Genomic DNA, 23,730 nt, shown 5'->3' with positions numbered 1-23,730 from the left:
GTATCTTTAACTCAATTTTCTTTTCTTCAATACGGATTTCCCAGAATTCTATGCATATTACTGTGTTTAAACCTTGCACAAGGAAATATTTTTTAATAAGCTTATTCAATCTTACATGTAGTTGGAGGTGTGGTAGTAGTTGGAATAGTTGTAGTTTCGGCAGTGATGGTTGTTGGGGATGTAGTCAAGGATGTTGTACTCTCAGTTGTGGTGGTTGTACTCTCAGTTGTGGTGGGAGTTGAAGTCTCTGGAGTAGTTGATGTCTTAATAACAGTGGTTGTTGGTGATGTTGCTGTACTCTGAGTTGTTGTGGCTGTAAAGGGGTTAAGGGGTTTTAGAAAAGCAATAGTAAGGGATTACAGCAACACACACTAACCTCATAGTTGTAACAGACAGGCATGAATCCATATTGGCCTTTGTTATTACAGATGAGTTCATAGGAGACAATAGATGTCACTATCTGCCTGTGCTGTACTGCTACCAGCCCTGGCTGACATAGCCTAGTGGAAACAGAACGAGGGCTGGTAAGGTATTTTGAGGGGGGCCAATTAGTTTTTATTGAAAAAATATATATTTAACAGCCATGTGGGTCATTGGATATGACATACTTAAACATTTTCCAAGGCCTTCAAGTTAGGATGCAATTTCAGCATATCTAATGAAAATGTAGGCATTTTGGATGATATTGCAAGTCGCATGTATGTTAAAATCATTGTCGCTCAGAATATATAGTATATAGGAGTTTGTATGTTCTACCTGTGTTTGCGTGGGTTTCTTCCAGGTGCTCCAGGTTCCTCCCACACTCAAAAAACATACTACTAGGTTATTTGGCTGCTATTAAAATTGACCTTAGTCTTTCTCGGTCCGTGAGTGCATATCTTAGGGCATTAGTCTGTCAGCTCCAATGGGGCAGGGACTGATGTGAGTGAGCACACTTTATAGCGCTAAGGAATTAGTAATGCTGATAATGACGATGAATAAATAGCAAACTAAGGGATGCAATTTATGCCTATGCTGTACGTGTAAATTGCATCCTACTCTACATGAAGCCCCGACATGCAAAATAAATGAGGACCACTGATATGGTCTTTCACTTACAACCCATGGTATTCCCAAACAACCATATTAAAAGAAAGCTCAATGTAGTGAGCTGGGTAAGTGCTATGAAATCGATAAAACATAACATTATGTTTCTTTGTTTAATTTATAAAACATTATGCTTTCCCTAAAAATCAGTTTGTTCTATTCAGTGCATATCATTCTGAATCATAAACACATAACTATGTTATTAAATATTCAACACAAAAATTAATTTAAGATTCCCTCTTACTTGTGGTTGGTGGTGGGGTGACAGATGTTGTACTCTCAGTTGTGATGGTTGTTGTCTTTGTGGTGGTGGAAGTTGTAGACTCTGGAGTAGTTGTTATTTTAGGGGAAGTTGTAATCTCTGGACTGGTTGTTTCCGTAATGATGGTTGTTGGTGGTGATGGCACAGATGTTGGTGTACTTGGAGATGTGATGGTTGACGTCTTTGTAGTACTGGGAGTTGGAGCCTCTGAAGTAGTTGAGGTCTCAGTAACAGTGGTTGTTGGTGGTGTAGACACTGATGTTGTTGTACTCTGAGATGTTGTGGTGGGTTGAGGGGTTGTAGAAAAGCAATGTGCAGGTAATGGCTTACAGCAATACACACTGATCTCATAGTTGTAACAGACAGGCATGAATCCAGTTTGGTCTTTGTTATTACAGATGAGTCCATAGGATACATCACATGTCACTTTCTGCCCCAGCTCATCTAGTGGTCTATCTGGGAATTTCTGTGCTCTGCAGGAAATGTTCTCTGGCTTCTCACACAGAGGATGTCCAGCATTCACAATGTTCTTATAGGTCTCATAATCTCCTCCATTGGGTTCATATTTAGGATAACTGACATCAAACCACTTTGTCCATGAGCACTCAGGGATACAGTTAGGTGCTGAAAAAGCAATAGAAAAGCCATCCTTATTATTTATAACATTGCCTAGTAGAACGTGTAAATGCTGCAAAACATAGTAGAAAATAGAAGCTTCTAACTAATTCATATATCTAAGACTCCTTGTGATAACAGATAATTGCAAGTATCTATTTATTTTTGCATTACTTGGTCTAAGGTAGCCCTGATGGACATAGGAAGTTGCTGCAGACAAAAAGGAGCTATGTTCCATGCACTACAAACTTATCAATATAAGTAAGTACAATGAGTATGTGGAAAATAAATGTCATTTTTCCTGGTAGAATAAAACGTAAAGAGAGAGGGTAAATGAGGGCAGTGTGGGGCTGTTGTTATTTCAAATAAATGTTGCTGTTTTTTTAAACAGTGTCTGTGTATTATTTACATTTTCTTTGGTGCACTAGAGGTCCGAGGGAGGCCTGGGTGTTGTGCGTGCTGGTACCTGTGGATCTGAAGTGCCAGCTTAACCTGGCAGCCAAGGGTATGCTGGTGCCTGAAGAACTACAAGTTTTATCAAGTACAAACAGCTAATTGTTTTCTGGGCATGCTGGAATTTGTAGTACACTGTTGATAAATGGTTAACTAATTATATTATTTAATAAATAAACCCACACCCAAACCAGGGTTGTGGGAATAGCCCTAATACTAATCAGTACGGGACTGATAAATACGGGGAGATGGAGTTCGTTTTTTTTTCTTTTTTTGAAGATTCGATTGCCCTAGGTAATTCAGTCACATACTGACTGACATATGGTCAGTCTGGCACTATGGCAGACAGAACCTTTGTTACTGATTTCCCTGTTATATTGCCACCAGCTCTGGCTGGCATAGCCTAGTACCAGCAGAATGAGGACTGGTAAGGAATTTTGTTGAGGGGGGGGGGGATTTGTTTTAAAATCTATATATTTAACGGCTGTATGTGCCACTGCGTATGATATACTCAGGGGCAGGCTGGGCTGGGAGGGCAGAGAGCGTCTGCCCCTGGGCCTGTCCAATAGTGGACTATCTTGGGCTGGGTCATTGGGCAATCAGCATTTTTTCCATTTCAAATGTTCCCAATAGGCTGCTATAGTCGAGTCTTTTCCCCCGGGCCAAAAATTTGCCAACCCTCCCATGGAGATACCTAAACACTATCCTTCACTTTTAACTTAGGATGCCCTTTCAGCGTGTCTAATGAAAATGTATGTGTTTTGGATGATATTGCAAGTTGTATGTATTTTAAAATCATTGTATCTCGGAATATATAGTAAACTAATTGATCCAACTTATGCTTACTCTGTGAGCATAAATTGCATCCTACACTGCTTAAAGCCCCGAAATGCAACATAGATGAGGATATGGTCATTCAGTTGTATTTTCAAACAATCATATTAAAATTAAGCTCAATTTAGTGAGCTAGGCAACTGGTATGTAATCCAGGAAATACTATATGTTGTTTCTTTGTTTACTTTATAAAACATGATGCTTTCTGTAAAAGTTAGTTTGTTCTATTCAGTGCATATCATTCTGAATCATAAACACATAACTATGTTATTAAATATTCAACACAAAAATTAATTTAAGATTCCCTCTTACTTGTGGTTGGTGGTGGGGTGACAGATGTTGTACTCTCAGTTGTGATGGTTGTTGTCTTTGTGATGGTGGGAGTTGTAGACTCTGGAGTAGTTGTTATTTCAGGGGAAGTTGTAATCTCTGGAGTGGTTGTTTCAGTAATAATAGTTGTTGGTGATGAAGGCACAGGTGTTGTTGTACTTGGAGATGTGATAGTTGTGGTCTTTGTAGTGGTGGGAGTTGTTGGCTCAGAAGAAGTTGTAGTATCTGGAATAGTTGTAGTTTCAATAGTGAAGGTTGTTGGGGATGTAGTCAAAGATGTTGTACTCTCAGTTGTGCTGGTTGTTGTCTTTGTAGTGGTGGGACTTATAGATTCTGGAGTAGTTGTTATTTTAGGGGAAGTTGTAATCTCTGGACTGGTTGTTTCCGTAATGATGGTTGTTGGTGATGATGGCACAGATGTTGGTGTACTTGGAGATGTGATGGTTGACATCTTTGTAGTACTGGGAGTTGGAGCCTCTGAAGTAGTTGAGCTCTCAGTAACAGTGGTTGTTGGTGGTGTAGACACTGATGTTGTTGTACTCTGAGATGTTGTGGTGGGTTGAGGGGTTGTAGAAAAGCAATGTGCAGGTAATGGCTTACAGCAATACACACTGATCTCATAGTTGTAACAGACAGGCATGAATCCAGTTTGGTCTTTGTTATTACAGATGAGTCCATAGGATACATCACATGTCACTTTCTGCCCCAGCTCATCTAGTGGTCTATCTGGGAATTTCTGTGCTCTGCAGGAAATGTTCTCTGGCTTCTCACACAGAACATGTCCAGCATTCACAATGTTCTCATAGGTCTCATAATCTCCTCCATTGGGTTCATATTTAGGATAACTGACATCAAACCACTTTGTCCATGAGCACTCAGGGATACAGTTAGGTGCTGAAAAAGCAATAGAAAAGCCATCCTTATTATTTATAACATTGCCTAGTAGAACGTGTAAATGCTGCAAAACATAGTAGAAAATAGAAGCTTCTAACTAATTCAGATATCTCAGACTCCTTGTGATAACAGATAATTGCAAGTATCTATTTATTTTTGCATTACTTGGTCTAAGGTAGCCCTGATGGACATAGGAAGTTGCTGCAGACAAAAAGGAGCTATGTTCCATGCACTAGAAACTTATCAATATAAGTAAGTACAATGAGTATGTGGAAAATAAATGTCATTTTTTCTGGTAGAATAAAACGTAAAGAGAGAGGGTAAACGAGGGCAGTGTGGGGCTGTTGTTATTTCAAATAAATGTTGCTGTTTTTTTAAACAGTGTCTGTGTATAATTTACATTTTCTTTGGTGCACTAGAGGTCCGAGGGAGGCCTGAGTGTTGTGCGTGCTGGTACCTGTGGATCTGAAGTGCCAGCTTAACCTGGCAGCCAAGGGTATGCTGGTGCCTGAAGAACTACAAGTTTTATCAAGTCCAAACACCTAATTGTTTTCTGGGCATGCTGGAATTTGTAGTACACTGTTGATAAATGGTTAACTAATTATATTATTTAATAAATAAACCCACACCCAAACCAGGGTTGTGGGAATAGCCCTAGTACTAATCAGTACGGGACTGATAAATACGGGGAGATGGAGTTCGGTTTTTTTTCTTTTTTTGAAGATTCGATCGTCCTAGTTAATTCAGTCACATACTGACTGAAATATGGTCAGTCTGGCACTATGGCAGACAGAACCTTTGTTACTGATTTCCCTGTTATATTGCCACCAGCTCTGGCTGGCATAGCCTAGTGCTAGCAGAATGAGGACTGGTAAGGAATTTTGTTGAGGGGGGGGGGGGGATTTGTTTTAAAATCTATATATTTAACGGCTGTATGTGCCACTGCGTATGATATACTCAGGGGCAGGCTGGGCTGGGAGGGCAGAGAGCGTCTGCCCCTGGGCCTGTCCAATAGTGGACTATCTTGGGCTGGGTCATTGGGCAATCTGCATTTTTTCCATTTAAAATGTTCCCAATAGGCTGCTATAGTCGAGTCTTGTCCCCCGGGCCAAAAATTTGCCAACCCTCCCATGGAGATACCTAAACACTATCCTTCACTTTTAACTTAGGATGCCCTTTCAGCGTGTCTAATGAAAATGTATGTGTTTTGGATGATATTGCAAGTTGTATGTATTTTAAAATCATTGTATCTCGGAATATATAGTAAACTAATGGATCCAACTTATGCTTACTCTGTGAGCATAAATTGCATCCTACTGTGCTTAAAGCCCCGAAATGCAACATAGATGAGGATATGGTCATTCAGTTGTATTTTCAAACAATCATATTAAAATTAAGCTCAATTTAGTGAGCTAGGCAACTGGTATGTAATCCAGGAAATACTATATGTTGTTTCTTTGTTTACTTTATAAAACATGATGCTTTCTGTAAAAGTTAGTTTGTTCTATTCAGTGCATATCATTCTGAATCATAAACACATAACTATGTTATTAAATATTCAACACAAAAATTAATTTAAGATTCCCTCTTACTTGTGGTTGGTGGTGGGGTGACAGATGTTGTACGCTCAGTTGTGATGGTTGTTGTCTTTGTGGTGGTGGGAGTTGTAGACTCTGGAGTAGTTGTTATTTCAGGGGAAGTTGTAATCTCTGGAGTGGTTGTTTCAGTAATAATAGTTGTTGGTGATGAAGGCACAGGTGTTGTTGTTCTTGGAGATGTGATGGTTGTCGTCTTTGTAGTGGTGGGAGTTGTTGGCTCAGAAGAAGTTGTAGTATCTGGAATAGTTGTAGTTTCAATAGTGATGGTTGTTGGGGATGTAGTCAAAGATGTTGTACTCTCAGTTGTGCTGGTTGTTGTCTTTGTAGTGGTGGGACTTATAGATTCTGGAGTAGTTGTTATTTTAGGGGAAGTTGTAATCTCTGGACTGGTTGTTTCCGTAATGATGGTTGTTGGTGGTGATGGCACAGATGTTGGTGTACTTGGAGATGTGATGGTTGACGTCTTTGTAGTACTGGGAGTTGGAGCCTCTGAAGTAGTTGAGGTCTCAGTAACAGTGGTTGTTGGTGGTGTAGACACTGATGTTGTTGTACTCTGAGATGTTGTGGTGGGTTGAGGGGTTGTAGAAAAGCAATGTGCAGGTAATGGCTTACAGCAATACACACTGATCTCATAGTTGTAACAGACAGGCATGAATCCAGTTTGGTCTTTGTTATTACAGATGAGTCCATAGGATACATCACATGTCACTATCTGCCCCAGCTCATCTAGTGGTATATCTGGGAATTTCTGTGCTCTGCAGGAAATGTTCTCTGGCTTCTCACACAGAACATATCCAGCATTCACAATGTTCTCATAGGTCTCATAATCTCCTCCATTGGGTTCATATTTAGGATAACTGACATCAAACCACTTTGTCCATGAGCACTCAGGGATACAGTTAGGTGCTGAAAAAGCAATAGAAAAGCCAACCTTATTATTTATAACATTGCCTAGTAGAACGTGTAAATGCTGCAAAACATAGTAGAAAATAGAAGCTTCTAACTAATTCAGATATCTAAGACTCCTTGTGATAACAGATAATTGCAAGTATCTATTTATTTTTGCATTACTTGGTCTAAGGTAGCCCTGGTGGACATAGGAAGTTGCTGCAGACAAAAAGGAGCTATGTTCCATGCACTAGAAACTTATCAATATAAGTAAGTACAATGAGTATGTGGAAAATAAATGTCATTTTTCCTGGTAGAATAAAACGTAAAGAGAGGGTAAATGAGGGCAGTGTGGAGCTGTTGTTATTTCAAATAAATGTTGCTGTTTTTTTAAACAGTGTCTGTGTATTATTTACATTTTCTTTGGTGCACTAGAGGTCCGAGGGAGGCCTGGGTGTTGTGCGTGCTGGTACCTGTGGATCTGAAGTGCCAGCTTAACCTGGCAGCCAAGGGTATGCTGGTGCCTGAAGAACTACAAGTTTTATCAAGTCCAAACACCTAATTATTTTCTGGGCATGCTGGAATTTGTAGTACACTGTTGATAAATGGTTAACTAATTATATTATTTAATAAATAAACCCACACCCAAACCAGGGTTGTGGGAATAGCCCTAGTACTAATCAGTACGGGACTGATAAATACGGGGAGATGGAGTTCGGTTTTTTTTCTTTTTTTGAAGATTCGATCGTCCTAGGTAATTCAGTCACATACTGACTGACATATGGTCAGTCTGGCACTATGGCAGACAGAACCTTTGTTACTGATTTCCCTGTTATATTGCCACCAGCTCTGGCTGGCATAGCCTAGTGCTAGCAGAATGAGGACTGGTAAGGAATTTTGTTGAGGGGGGGGGGAATTTGTTTTAAAATCTATATATTTAACGGCTGTATGTGCCACTCTGTATGATATACTCAGGGGCAGGCTGGGCTGGGAGGGCAGAGAGCGTCTGCCCCTGGGCCTGTCCAATAGTGGACTATCTTGGGCTGGGTCATTGGGCAATCTGCATTTTTTCCATTTAAAATGTTCCCAATAGGCTGCTATAGTCGAGTCTTGTCCCCCGGGCCAAAAATTTGCCAACCCTCCCATGGAGATACCTAAACACTATCCTTCACTTTTAACTTAGGATGCCCTTTCAGCGTGTCTAATGAAAATGTATGTGTTTTGGATGATATTGCAAGTTGTATGTATTTTAAAATCATTGTATCTCGGAATATATAGTAAACTAATGGATCCAACTTATGCTTACTCTGTGAGCATAAATTGCATCCTACTCTGCTTAAAGCCCCGAAATGCAACATAGATGAGGATATGGTCATTCAGTTGTATTTTCAAACAATCATATTAAAATTAAGCTCAATTTAGTGAGCTAGGCAACTGGTATGTAATCCAGGAAATACTATATGTTGTTTCTTTGTTTACTTTATAAAACATGATGCTTTCTGTAAAAGTTAGTTTGTTCTATTCAGTGCATATCATTCTGAATCATAAACACATAACTATGTTATTAAATATTCAACACAAAAATTAATTTAAGATTCCCTCTTACTTGTGGTTGGTGGTGGGGTGACAGATGTTGTACTCTCAGATGTGATGGTTGTTGTCTTTGCGGTGGTGGGAGTTGTAGACTCTGGAGTAGTTGTTATTTCAGGGGAAGTTGTAATCTCTGGAGTAGTTGTTTCAGTAATGATAGTTGTTGGTGATGAAGGCACAGGTGTTGTTGTACTTGGAGATGTGATAGTTGTGGTCTTTGTAGTGATGGGAGTTGTAGGCTCTGAAGAAGTTGTAGTATCTGGAATAGTTGTACTCTCAGTAGCGGTGGCTGTTGTCTTTGTGGTGGTGAGAGTTGTAGACTCTGTAGTAGTAGTTTGCGTGATAGTAGTTAAGCAATCTTCTGGTAGTGGCTTACAACAATACACACTAATCTCATAGTTGTAACAGACAGGCATGAATCCAGTTTGGTCTTTGTTGTTACAGATGAGTCCATAGGATACATCACATGTCACTATCTGCCCCAGCTCATCTAGTGGTCTATCTGGGAATTTCTGTGCTCTGCAGGAAACGTTCTCTGGCTTCTCACACAGAACATGTCCAGCATTCACAATGTTCTCATAGGTCTCATAATCTCCTCCATTGGGTTCATATTTAGGATAACTCACATCAAACCACTGTGACCATGAGCAGTCAGGGACACAGGAAGTTGCTGAAAAAGCAATACATTTTTTTATATATTTACAGCTGTGTCTTAGCATATGAACATTTAAGCCTCAAGAAGAAACGCCATGATTAGTATTTATAACATTGTCTAGTACAGTGTTTCCCAAACTCAATCCTCAGGACCCCCTATCAGTGAATGTTTTTCATATCTCCTTGCTGGAGCACAGGTGTATCCATTACTGACTGACACATTATAATTATACCACCTGTGGATCTGTTTCGGTCAGTAATGAATACTCCTGTGCTCCAGCAAGGAGATATGGAAAACATGCACTGATAGGGGTACCTGAGGACTGAGTTTGAGAAACACTGGTCTAGTAGAATGTGTAAATGCTTTAAACCATAGTAAAAACAAAATAGTAGTTTCTAACTAATTCAGATATATAAGACTCCTTGTGATGACTAATAATTGCAAGTATCTATTTATTTTTGTATTTATTAGTCTAAGGTAGCCTGGATGGGAATAGGAAGTTGCTGAAGACAAAAGGGCGCTATGTTCCATGCACTACAAACTCGTCAAGAATAATGTGTATATGGAAAATATATGTCAATTTTCCTGGTAGAATAAAGCGTAAATAAAGAGGGTGAATGAGGGCAGTGTGGGGCTGTTTTTATTTCAAACAAATGTTGTCGTTCTTTTAAAGTGTGTGTGTTATTTACATTTTCTTTGGTACACTAGACATCCCAGGGGGGCCTAGGTGTAGGGCATGCTGGCACTTGTGAATCACAAGTGCCAGCATGCCCTGGCAGCCAAGGGTATGCTGGTGCCTAAAGTACTACAAATTCCATCATGCCCAAACATATAATAGTGTTCTGGGCCTGCTGGGACTTGTAGTACACCATGGACAAAATGGTTAAGTAATTATATTCTTTAACAAATTAGCCTGCACCCAACCTAGTGGTGTAGGAATATCCCTAGTACTAATAACAACGGGGCTGTATAACACAGGGGGGAGGTAGTTCATTTTTTTTTTTGAAGTGTTCTTCCCCCTAGGTAATCTAGTCACATCCTGACTCATCTGTGGTCAGTTTGGAACTATGGCAGAGGGAACTTTGGTTGCTGATCTTCCTGCCATCCTATCACCAACCCAGGCATAGCCTAGTGGAAGCAGAATGAGGGCTAGTAAAGCAATTTGTATGTTTGGGGTGGGGTGGTTGCCTGTTTGCCTTTTTAAAATATTTATTTAACAGCCCTAACTGCCATTGTTTATGATATGCTGAAACACTATCCTACGCTTTTGTGGTTAGCACTTCTGCCTCACAGCATTGGGGTCATGAGTTCAATTCACAACCATGGCCTTATCTGTGTGGAGTTTGTATGTTCTCCCCGTGTTTGCGTGGGTTTCCTCCAGGTGCTCTGGTTTCCTACCACACTCTAAAAACTTACTAGTAGGTTAATTGGCTGCTATCAAATTGACCTTAGTGTGTGTGTGTGTGTGTGTGTGTGTGTGTGTGTGTGTGTGTGTGTGTGTGTGTGTGTGTGTGTGTGTGTATGCGCTCTGCAGGAAATGTTCTGTGCCATCTCACACACTTCAAATCCGGCATTCCTGATATTCTCATAATCTCCTCCATTAGGGTCAGATGTGGGAGAGCTCACATCAAACCACTGAGACCATGAGCACTCAGGGATACAGGAAGGTGCTTAAGAAAACAATAGTAAAATCAAATATATTTACAGCTGCATCTTTGCCTAGGACCATATAAATAACAACAGAGTAATTAAAGTCATCCTTGGTATTTATAACATTGTCTAATTGAATGTGTATATCCTAACAAAACATAGTAGAAAAATGCATTTTATTATTTCAGATATCTAAGACCCTTTGTGATAACTGATAGTTACAAGTATTCTTTATCTTGTTATTTATTAGTCTCAGTTAGCCCTCGGGGATAAATTTGCTACAAAAAAGGAGCTATGTTCAAAACCCTACAAAGTCATCAGTGTAAGTAAGGATGATTATAGCGGAACACAAAATATAATTGTAGGGTTTAATAGTACATCCTCTATGCCTGGGTTGGTGATAGGATGGCAGGAAGATCAGCAACCAAAGTTCCCTCTGCCATAGTTCTAAACATTTGGGGGTAAATGTATCAAGCTGAGAATTTTCCGGCAGGATTGAAAAACCAATCAGATTCTAGCTATCATTTATTTAGTACATTCTACAAAATGACAGCTAGAATCTGATTGGTTGCTATAGGCAACATCTCCACTTTTCAAACCCGCAGGAAAACTCTCAGCTTGATACATTTACCCCTTGCTCTTGAAATGTTTCTTTGTTTTATTCCACATTGTATCAAATAAACCCCAAGACAGAAAACATTATATATATATATTGCCTAGAACCATGTAAATAACAAGAGAGTAATTAAAGCCATCCTGTGTATTTATAACACTGTCTAATAGAATTTGTATATCCTAAAAAAACATAGTAGAAAATAGTATTTTATTATTTCAGATATCTAAAACTTTGTGATGACCGCTAGTTACAGGTATTTTTTAGCTCGTTATTTATTAGTCTCAGTTAGCCCTCAGGGATATAAGAAATTGCTAAAAAAAAAAAAAAAAAAAAGGAGCTATGTTCAATTGCCTACAAAGTCATTAGTGTAGGTAAGGACGATTATAGCAGAACACAATATATAATTGTAGGGTTTAATAGTACATCCTTTATGTATCATGCTAAACATTTGCTCTTGAAATGTTTTTTTTGTTTTACTCCACATTGTATCAGAGAAACCACAAGACAGAAAACATTATATATATTTATATAGGTAATAACTAACATCCTATTTTGTGTATATAGCTTGCGTGGTATTTTAAATATCAGCTTCAAATGTAGCCAAAGCAGCACTTCAGTTAAATTTCATTGAATAATGGGCAAGAAGTAAACACAAGGATGCAGAGTGAACACTAGACTAACTTGGACACATGGTAATAGGACATACTGCATCCATGATCCATGTAGAATTCGCTATTTCTGGAGAATTTAAAAAGAGTCTTGGAAAGAATTAACATGTACATTTCCATGAAGTTCTATGAACCCTATGTGAAGCTCTGTATATGGTATATTCCTTGGAGTTAGGATACACAGTATATGTATCAGACAAGAAATACTCCTTTTTGTGCTGAATGAGAGCTTAGAATGCCACAATTTTCTTACCAGAAAACTGATGTCCTAAAGTGTTGATTCGCTCAGTTAGATTAATATAACATTGAATATTAAATATTGTTCCCATTTCACACCAAATTGAATACACTGTAAAAGCACTGCCTGCATCATTTAGACAGTGAAATCATTGTAGTGTGACTGCAGAACAGTCCTTCCCATACACTATTACAGCGAAGGTGAAATGTCAGTCTGAATGCAAAATGCACTGATCTTATGTGATGTAAAAAGGATGGAGGATAAATTGTGCAGGGGCTCGGGTGGGATCATTCCCTTTTTTAAAGTCTGTGATACATTTACAATTATAATCTTAAGGTTATGTGTATGTTTGAGATCACATGAGAATCAATACATTTAAGAATAACATATTAACCTTTCTTTTTTAATCATGAAATGCAGAATTACTTACTTGCTGAAGAATAGGTTGTTGAAGGAACGGTGGTGACTAAAAATAGAAGTATTGGTTTTATTATTTAATAATATTTTATTTACTATAGTAAATTGCAAGTCAACAAGAAACTACATACACAATATATCAGATATGCGTCAGAGCCAATGTGTACTGTTCCCCTAAACTACATATAATGGCTAATAAACAATGAGAGGAACACTGAAAATCACTCATCTTGATATGGATATAATATTACAACTTGATAAGCAAAAAATAAAAAAAGAGGATTTTCGTACTTACGTTAAATCTCTTTCTACGAGTCCATCTGGGGGACACTGCTACAATGGGATTGTCTGAGGGTGGTTGGAGTTGGCACTTAAATAGTTAACAACTAAACTTGCTACTGACTCCTCCCCTCAGCAAGTGCGGCACTCTCTGCCAATGGCAGTGCCGGACCCGCCGAGACTAAATAGTGAGACGCGCTCAGCTATAAACTAATAAAGGAAACTTTTCTTTCTTCTTTATTTTATTTTTTTGTAAAAACAGAATACTTGTAAAATCAAATCTATGAGGAGAATAATGTTGTAAACATCTGTCCCCATCTACACTAAGAGCATAGCCACTAAGAAAATTAAAATTTCTATACTAATACAGCAAATACTGCTAAGCAGTACTTAACACAGCCCAACTCCTTGGGCACTTAAACATAACTGAAGTTTGTGGGCTTGCAGAGGGGAGGAGTCAGCAGCAAGTTTAGTTGTTAACTAGTTAAGTGCCAACTCCAACCGCCCTCAGAGAACCCCATTGTAGCAGTGTCCCCCAGAGTGGATGATGGAGAAGTAATTGTTAACTGCAATTTAGTTCATATTAAGGTAAACTCCACATGCAGCATTGCTGCAAGATTCAATTCAATCATCAATTAAAGAGTTGGTAGACGTTGATATCAAATAGAGATGCTTGAACTGGTCGCATATCGTTTCTCAAACCGGTTTTTCTCGAATTTTATATCAATTTAATAAATTGAGCTATATTCCCAAAAGTTGTGTAGGTCCAACCAGGTTCATACTGATCCAACAATGTTTATGTCAGTTAATGTCAGTTAAATCGTGTATAGTTCAGTCTGCATGTGTTTGAGCAACTTTGCACATGTAAGAAGACGTTTAACACGTTCAAGCTTCAATTTATACATTTTAACAGTTCTTAAGAAGCCCTGTGGATGTGTGACTTATAATGTGACTAATTATATGCTTTATTTCAGCCTGGTCGAGGAAAAAAAATGTGTCATGGAGTTGTGGTTTGCCCAGACATTGAGGAACTAAGTTACACATTTTGTTTGTTTGTATTGGAATATTGCGTCAGTTTTAATGTATAGGACTTTCTGTAATCTGTCTCTAAGGCTGCCGCTGCTACTTGTTCATAGATTCTAACTCAATTTCCTAGAATCTTTCTATGTTTGATCTGTCTCCTCACCAGGGGCGAATCTAGACAATAACTTTACCCGGGGCGATTTTAGGGGGGGGGGATTAAGGCCCCGCCCCCTTTCTGATGTCTAATGCTGCCGGCGGCTGCACAGTATGTGCAGGTCCGCTCGGCAGTGACAGTGTGCTGCCCCGCTGCTCTGATTGTGTTTAAAACACAATCAGAGCAGCCGGGCAGCACACTGTCACTGCTGAACAGACCTGCACAGTGTGCAGTAGTCGGCAGCAAGCCCCTGGTAGGGGGGGCGATCGCCCCGATGGCCCCCCCTGGATCCGCCACTGCTCCTCACTTTCATTTATGTATATTGTCACTTAAATATCAGTGATATTTTATGCAAACCATCGGGAGGTTAAAGAATCAGCAGGACATTCACACAGTAGTTTTAAACAAAGCCTCATCACTATTTTAAGCATATCTCACAACTGTCCCGATATTGGTTGGACACTCCCGATTAGTGGACCACAAAAGGGGCAGTGGGTGGACCTTCCCAAAAGTGGGAATTTTGGGGGAAAATGTTCCAGGATGTGGGTGAATGGGAGTGGAGCCTAATTTTATCTCAATTGTGGATTTATAAAATGTTGCTAATTATGTTTTGACAGAGATATTTAAAGGGAATAACACAAATTATTTTCTTCTTTAAAGGAACCCATTAGTGGACTTTAAAAAAAATTAAGCAACCAATTCCACTGACTTATAATGACATTTGACACATCCTAATACCAGAAAATAAGCAAGAGAAACAGAAAATGTATTTTTTAAAGAACACTTACATGGCGTTGTTTCCTCAGTCTCTGTGGTACACTCTGTGGTAGTGATGATTGGTGGTGAAGTTGTTGTTATTGTGCTAGTAGTGAGACTGGTAGTCGTGGGTTGTGTTGTAGTTGATGTTGTTGTTGGAGTTGTTGGTTCTGAAGTGTTTAGAAGCAAGTGACACATTAATTTAGTGGACATCATTGATATCAACAGTAAAATAAATTCACAATACCTTAACGACAATAAAGATTTGCAAGCAAACTAAATTTAAATAAATGTGTTAATAAGGTGAGTTTATTTTGAATCACATATTTAATGTCAGACAACAGTGGAATATGCTCACTGTCACTCTTTGGTTGCTAGAATTTCAGTTTGAAAGAAAATATATTTTGACGAAGGACAGGTTAGATTATAAGTATGTTACAGAAGCTGTACAATGTCATTATTAAGCTACTTTAAAATGTGTTTTACTAACCATTTTAAAATTATGTGTTTCAACCTGTTTGTTGGAATATTGTAAACAGCAGTATTTTTTTTACTCTTACCAGAAGTTGGAGATGTAGTAGATGTGATCTTTTCGGGTGTTGGAGTTCTAATCTCTGGAGTAGTTGTTTCAGTAATGATAGTTGTTGGTGATGAAGGCACAGGTGTTGTTGTACTTGGAGATGTGATGGCTGTGGTCTTTGTAGTGGTGGGAGTTGTTGGCTCTGAAGAAGTTGTAGTATCTGGAATAGTTGTAGATTCAATAGTGATGGTTGTTGGGGATGTAGTCAAAGATGTTGTACTCTCAGTTCTGGTGGTTGTCTTTGTGGTGGTGGAAGTTGTAATCTCTGGAGTAGTTGTTTCAGTAATGATAGTTGTTGGTGATGATGGCACAGGTGTTGTTGTACTTGGAGATGTGATGGTTGTGGTCTTTGTAGTGGTAGAAGTTGTTGGCTCTAAAGTAGTTGTAGTTAAGCAATCTTCTGGTAGTGGCTTACAACAATACACACTAATCTCATAGTTGTAACAGACAGGCATGAATCCAGTTTGGTCTTTGTTGTTACAGATGAGTCCATAGGATACATCACATGTCACTATCTGCCCCAGCTCATCTAGTGGTCTATCTGGGAATTTCTGTGCTCTGCAGGAAACGTTCTCTGGCTTCTCACACAGAACATGTCCAGCATTCACAATGTTCTCATAGGTCTCATAATCTCCTCCATTGGGTTCATATTTAGGATAACTCACATCAAACCACTGTGACCATGAGCACTCAGGGACGCAGGAAGTTGCTAAGAAAAGCAATAGAAAAATGTTATATGTTTACAGCTGTGTCTTTGCATATGAACATTTAAACATTAAGAAGAAACGCCATGATTAGTATTTATAATATTGTCTAGTACAGTGTTTCCCAAACTCAATCCTCAGGTACCCCTATCAGTGCATGTGTTTTTATATCTCCTTGCTGGAGCACAGGTGTATTCATTACTAACTGACACATTATAATTATACCACCTGTGGATCTGTTCCACTCTGTAATGAATACTCCTGTGCTCCAGCAAGGAGATATGAAAAAAATGCACTGATAGGGGTACCTGAGGACTGAGTTTGAGAAACACTGGTCTAGTAGAATGTGTAAATGCTGCAAACCATAGTAAAAACAAAATAGTAGTTTCTAACTAATTCAGATATATAAGACTCCTTGTGATAACTGATAATTGCAAGTATCTATTTATTTTTGTATTTATTAGTCTGGATGGATATAGGAAGTTGCTGAAAACAGAAAGGAGCTATGTACTATGCACTACAAACTCTTCAATGTAAGTAAGGACAATGTGTATACGGAAAATATATGTAATTTTTCCTGGTACAATAAAGCGTAAATTAAGAGAGTGAATAAGGGCAGTGTGGGGCTGTTTTATTTCAAACAAATGTTGTTGTTTTTTTAAACAGTGTCTGTGTATTATTTACAATTTCTTTGGTGCACTAGAGGTCCTAGGTGTAGGGCATGCTGGCACCTGTGAATCACAAGTGCCAGCATGCCCTGGCAGCCATCGGTATGCTGGTGCCTAAAGTACTACAAATTCCATCATGTCCAAACATATAATAGGGGTCTGGACCTGCTAGAACTTGTAGTACACCATGGACATAATGGTTAAGTAATTATATTCTTTAACAAATTAGCCTGCACCCAACCTAGTGGTGTAGGAATATCCCTAGTAATAATAACAACGGGGCTGTTTAACACAGAGAGAGAGAGAGTTCATTTTTTATTTTTTTTGGAGTCTTCCTCCCCCTAGATAATCTAGTCACATACTGACTCATCTCTGATCAGTTTGGAACTATGGCAGAGGGAACATTTGTTGCTGATCTCCTTGCTATCCTATCACCAACCCAGGCATAGCCTATACACTATTACAGCGAAGGTGAAATGTCAGCCTGAATGCAAAATGCACTGATCTTATATGATGTAAAAAGGATCGAGGATAAATTGTGCAGGAGCTCGGGTGGGATAATTCCCTTTTAAAAAGTCTGTGATACGTTTACAATTCCAATCTTAAGGTTATGTGTATGTTTCAGATCACATGAGAACCAATACATTTAAGAATGACATATTAACCTTCACTTTTTAATCATGAAATGCAGAATTACTTACTTGCTGAAGAATAGGTTGTTGAAGGAACGCTGGTGGTGACTAAAAATAGAAGTATTGGTTTTATTATTTAATAATAAATAAATAAATAATAATATGTCAGATATGCGTCAGAGCCAATGTGTACTGTTTCCCTAAACTGCATATAATGGCTAATAAACAATAAGGGGACCACTGAAAATCACTCATCTTGATATTGATATAAATATTACAACTTGATAAGCAAACAATAAAAAAATAGTAATTGTTAACTGCAATTTAGTTTATAATAAGGTAAACGCCATATGCAGCATTGCTGCAGGATTCACTTTAATCATCAATTAAAGAGTTGGTAGACGCTGAGATCAAATAGAGATGGTCGTATACGTTTCTCAAACCGGTTTGTTGAATCGGTACAAAAATTTGAAATTTCACAGGAATGTCTCGAATTTTAAATCAATTTAATAAATCGAGCTATATTCCAAAAAGTTGTATAGGTCCAACCAGGTTCCTGCTGGTCTCACCATGTTTAAGTCAGTTAAATCCTGTATAATTCAGTCTGCATGTGTTCGAACAAGTTTACACATGTTCGAAGACGTTTGAACACGTTCAAGCTTCAATTTATACATTTTAACAGTTTTAAAGAAGCTCTGTGGATGTGTGACTTATAATGTGACTAGTTATATGCTTTATTTCAGCCTGGTTGAGAAAAAACGATGTGTCATGGAGTGGTGGTTTGCCCAGACATTGAGGATCTAAGTGACACATTTTGTTTGTTTGTATTGGAATATTATAAGACTTTCTGGAGTCTGTCTCTATGGCTGCCACAGCTACTTTTCTCTAGTTTCTAACTAAATTTTCTAGTATCTTTCTATGTATGATCTGTCTGCTCACTTTTATTTCTATATATTATCACTTTAAAGTCAGTGATATTTTATGCAAACTATCGGGAGGATAGAGAATCAGCAGGACCTTCACAGTAGTTTTAAACAATGCCTGATCACTATTTTAAGCATATCTCACAACTGTCCTGAGTTTTGGTTGGACACTCCCGATTAGTGGACCACAAAAAGGGAAGCGGGTGGAGCTTTCCAAAAGTGGGAATTTTGGGGGAAAAAGTTCCAGGGTGTGGGTGAATGGAAGTGGAGCTGCAGACAGAAAGGAGCTATGTTCCATGCACTACAAACTTATCAGTGTAAGTAAGGACAATGTGTATATGGAAAATAAATGCAATTATTCCTGGTATAATAAAACGTAAAGAGAGAGGGTAAATGAGGGCAGTGTGGGGCTGTTTTTATTTCAATTAAATGTTGTTTTTATTTTAAACAGTGTCTGTGTATTATTTACATTTTATTTGGTGCACTAGAGGTCCGAGGGAGGCCTGGGTGTTGTGCGTGCTGGTACCTGTGGATCTGAAGTGCCAGCATGTCCTGGCAGCCAAGGTTATGTTGGTGCCTGAAGAACTACAAGTTTTATCAAGTCCAAACACCTAATTGTTTTCTGGGCATGCTGGAATTTGTAGTACACTGTTGATAAATGGTTAACTAATTATATTATTTAATAAATAAACCCACATCCAAACCAGGGTTGTGGGAATAGCCCTAGTACTAATCAGTACGAGACTGTTAAATACGGGGAGAGGGAGTTAGTTTGTTTGCTTTTTTTGAAGATTCGATCGCCCTAGGTAATTCAGTCACATACTGACTGAAATATGGTCAGTCTGGCACTATGGCAGACGGAACCCTTGTTACTGATTTCACTGTTATAATGCCACCAGCTCTGGCTGGCATAGCCTAGTACCAGCAGAATGAGGACTGGTAAGGAATTTTGTTGAGGGGGTGGGGGGGTTTGTTTTAAAATATATATATTTATTTAACGGCTGTATGTGCCACTTCGTATGAAATACTCAGGGGCAGGCTGGGCTGGGGGGGCAGGGGGGCGTCTGCCCCTGGGCCTTTCCAATAGTGGACTATCATGGGCTGGGTCATTCGGCAATCTGCTTTTTTTCCATTTAAAATGTTCCCAATAGGCTGCTATAGTCGAGTCTTGCCCCCCAGGCTAAAATTTGCCAACTCTCCCCTGGAGATACCTAAACACTATCCTTCACTTTTAACTTAGGATGCCCTTTCCACGACTCTAATGAAAATGTATGCGTTTTGGATGATATTGCAAGTCGTACGTATTTTAAAATCATTGTGGCTCAGAATATATAGTAGACTCAATGATCCAATTTATGCTTACTCTGTGAGCGTAAATTGCATCCTACTCTGCATAAAGCCCCCAAATGCAACATAGATGAGGATATGGTCATTCAGTTGTATTTTCAAACAATCAAATTAAAATTAAGCTCAACTTAGTTAGCTAGGCAAGTGGTATGTAATCCAGGAAATACTATGGGGTAAATGTATGATTCTCCGGATTCTTCATCTCCGGCGTGTTCAGCCTCTTCAGCGCTTAAATTTAAAGCGGTGCTGTATTGTAAAGGGAAACTTCCCTTTACAATGCAGCGCCGCTTTAAATTTAAGCGCTGAAGAGGCTGAACACGCCGGAGATGAAGAATCCGGAGAATCATACATTTACCCCTATATGTTCTTTATTTGTTTACTTTATAAAACATGATGTTTTCTGTAAAAATTAGTTTGTTATATTCAGTGCATGTCAGTCTGAATTGTAAACAACTATATTTTTAAACATTAAATAAAAAAAATGATTTTAGTTTCCCTCTTACTCGTGGTTGGCGGTGGAGTGACAGATGTTGTAGTCGGATATGTGAGGGTTGTGATCTTTATAGTGGTGGGAGTTGTAATCTCTGGAGTAGTTGTTTCAGTAATGATAGTTGTTGGTGATGATGGCACAGGTGTAGTTGGACTCAGAGATGTGATGGTTGTGGTCTTTGCGGTAGTGGGAGTTGTAGTCTCTGAAGTAGTTGTTATTTCAGGGGAAGTTGTAATCTCTGGAGTAGTTGTTTCAGTAATGATAGTTGTTGGTGATGAAGGCACAGGTGGTGTTGTACTTGGAGATGTGATGGTTGTGGTCTTTGTAGTGGTGGGAGTTGTTGGCTCTGAAGAAGTTGTAGTATCTGGTATAGTTGTAGTTTCAATAGTGATGGTTGTTGGGGATGTAGTCGAAGATGTTGTACTCTCAGTTCTGGTGGTTGTCTTTGAGGTGGTGGAAGTTGTAATCTCTGGAGTAGTTGTTTCAGTAATGATAGTTGTTGGTGATGAAGGCACAGGTGGTGTTGTACTTGGAGATGTGATGGTTGTGGTCTTTGTAGTGGTGGGAGTTGTTGGCTCTGGAGAAGTTGTAGTTAAGCAATATACTGGTAATGGCTTACAACAATACACACTGATCTCATAGTTGTAGCAGACAGGCATGAATCCAGTTTGGTCTTTGTTATTACAGATGAGTCCATAGGATACATCACATGTCACTATCTGCCCCAGCTCATCTAGTGGTCTATCTGGGAATTTCTGTGCTCTGCAGGAAATGTTCTCTGGCTTCTCACACAGAACATATCCAGCATTCACAATGTTCTCATAGGTCTCATAATCTCCTCCATTGGGTTCATATTTAGGATAACTGACATCAAACCACTTTGTCCATGAGCACTCAGGGATACAGTTAGGTGCTGAAAAAGCAATAGAAAAGCCATCCTTATTATTTATAACATTGCCTAGTAGAACGTGTAAATGCTGCAAAACATAGTAGAAAATAGTAGTTTCTTACTAATTCAGATATATAAGACTCCTTGTGATAACTGATAATTTCAAGTATCTATTTATCTTTGTATTACGTAGCCTAAGATAGCCCTGATGGATATAGGAAGTTGCTGCAGACAAAAAGGAGCTATGTTCCATGCACTACAAACTTATCAGTGTAAGAAAGGACAATGTGTATATGGAAAATAAATGTAATTTTTCCTGGTAGAATAAAACGTAAAGAGAGAGGGTAAATGAGGGCAGTGTGGGGCTGTTTTTATTTCAATTAAATGTTTCTGTTATTTTAAACAGTGTCTGTGTATTATTTACATTTTCTTTGGTGCACTAGAGGTCCGAGGGAGGCCTGAGTGTTGTGCGTGCTGGTACCTGTGGATCTGAAGTGCCAGCTTAACCTGGCAGCCAAGGGTATGCTGGTGCCTGAAGAACTACAAGTTTCATCAAGTCCAAACACCTAATTGTTTTCTGGTCATGCTGGAATTTGTAGTACACTGTTGATAAATGGTTAACTAATTATATTATTTAATAAATAAACCCACACCCAAACCAGGGTTGTGGGAATAGCCCTAGTACTAATCAGTACGGGACTGATAAATACGGGGAGAGGGAGTTCGTTTTTTTGCTTTTTTGAAGATTCGATCGTCCTAGGTAATTCAGTCACATATTGACTGACATATGGTCAGTCTGGCACTATGGCAGACAGAACCTTTGTTACTGATTTCCCTGTTATAATGCCACCAGCTCTGGCTGGCATAGCCTAGTGCTAGCAGAATGAGGACTGGTAAGGAATTTTGTTGGGGGGGGGGGAGTTTGTTTTAAAATATATATATATTTATTTAACGGCTGTATGTGCCACTGCGTATGATATACTCAGGCGCAGGCTGGGCTGGGAGGGCAGAGAGCGTCTGCCCCTGGGCCTGTCCAATAGTGGACTATCTTGGGCTGGGTCATTCGGCAATCTGCATTTTTTTCCATTTAAAATGTTCCCAATAGGCTGCTATAGTCGAGTCTTGCCCCCCAGGCTAAAATTTGCCAACTCTCCCCTGGAGATGCCTAAACACTATCCTTCACTTTTAACTTAGGATGCCCTTTCCTCGTGTCTAATGAAAATGTATGTGTTTTGGATGATATTGCAAGTTGTACGTATTTTAAAATCATTGTGGCTCAGAATATATAGTAGATTTAATGATCCAATTTATGCTTACTCTGTGAGCTTAAATTGCATCCTACACTGCATAAAGCCCCCAAATGCAACATAGATGGGGATATGGTCATTCAGTTGTATTTTCAAACATTCAAATTAAAATTAAGCTCAACTTAGTGAGCTAGGCAAGTGTTATGTAATCCATCAAATACTATATGTTGTTTCTTTGTTTACTTTATAAAACATTATGTTTTTTGTAAAAGTTAGTTTGTTATATTCAGTGCATATCAGTCTGAATCGTAAACAATTAACGATGTTTTTAAACATTCAACAAAAAAAAAGATTTTAGTTTCCCTCTTACTCGTGCTTTGCGGTGGGGTGACAGATGTTGTGCTCTCAGGTGTGGTGGTTGTTGTCTTTGTGGTGGTGGGAGTTGTAATCTCTGGAGTAGTTGTTTCAGTAATGATAGTTGTTGGTGATGATGGCACAGGTGTAGTTGGACTCGGAGATGTGATGGTTGTGGTCTTTGCGGTGGTGGGAGTTGTAGTCTCTGGAGTACTTGTTATTTCAGGGGAAGTTGTAATCTCTGGAGTAGTTGTTTCAGTAATGATAGTTGTTGGTGATGATGGCACAGGTGTTGTTGTACTTGGAGATGTGATGGTTGTGGTCTTTGTAGTGGTGGGAAATGTTGGCTCTGAAAAAGGTGTAGTATCTAGAATAGTTGTAGATTCAGAAGTGATGGTTGTTGGGGATGTAGTCAAAGATGTTGTACTCTCAGTTGTGCTGGTTGTTGTCTTTGGGGTGGTGGAAGTTGTAGACTCTGTAGTAGTAGTTTGCGTGATTGTAGTTAAGCAATCTTCTGGTAGTGGCTTACAACAATATACACTTATCTCATAGTTGTAGCAGACAGGCATGAATCCAGTTTGGTCTTTGTTATTACAGATGAGTCCATAGGATACATCACATGTCACTATCTGCCCCAGCTCATCTAGTGGTCTATCTGGGAATTTCTGTGCTCTGCAGGAAATGTTCTCTGGCTTCTCACACAGAACATGTCCAGCATTCACAATGTTCTCATAGGTCTCAAAATCTCCTCCATTGGGTTCATATTTAGGATAACTGACATCAAACCACTGTGACCATGAGCACTCAGGGACGCAAGAAGTTGCTGAAAAAGCAATAGAAAAATTTTATATGTTTACAGCTGTGTCTTTGCATATGAACATTTAAACATT

General features: G+C 39.0%; 1 protein-coding gene across 4 annotated transcripts in view; it reads right to left on the bottom strand.

The window, feature by feature from the left end:
- Positions 1–23,730, bottom strand: part of MUC2 (mucin 2, oligomeric mucus/gel-forming) — a 115,809-nt gene that overhangs the window by 37,215 nt on the left and 54,864 nt on the right. For 2 of the 4 annotated variants that reach the window (XM_075187859.1, XM_075187856.1), the window contains 11 exons: positions 22,857–23,663; positions 20,364–21,263; positions 17,660–17,698; positions 15,567–16,295; positions 15,039–15,176; positions 12,808–12,843; positions 8,567–9,220; positions 6,067–6,978; positions 3,563–4,474; positions 1,331–1,972; positions 116–313 (listed from right to left, as the gene is read on the bottom strand). In XM_075187859.1, coding sequence (XP_075043960.1) covers positions 116–313; positions 1,331–1,972; positions 3,563–4,474; positions 6,067–6,978; positions 8,567–9,220; positions 12,808–12,843; positions 15,039–15,176; positions 15,567–16,295; positions 17,660–17,698; positions 20,364–21,263; positions 22,857–23,663 — 5,967 coding nt within the window. The remainder of the gene's footprint in view (positions 1–115; positions 314–1,330; positions 1,973–3,562; positions 4,475–6,066; positions 6,979–8,566; positions 9,221–12,807; positions 12,844–15,038; positions 15,177–15,566; positions 16,296–17,659; positions 17,699–20,363; positions 21,264–22,856; positions 23,664–23,730) is intronic. The other 2 variants (XM_075187857.1, XM_075187858.1) reach the window with 2 other exon arrangements.

The sequence above is a fragment of the Mixophyes fleayi genome, chromosome 10 (assembly GCF_038048845.1).
Source record: "Mixophyes fleayi isolate aMixFle1 chromosome 10, aMixFle1.hap1, whole genome shotgun sequence".
NCBI classification, from domain to species: Eukaryota; Metazoa; Chordata; class Amphibia; order Anura; family Limnodynastidae; genus Mixophyes; species Mixophyes fleayi.
The sequence above is the reverse complement of the archived record's forward strand: the minus strand, read 5'-3'. Positions and strand labels throughout refer to the sequence as shown.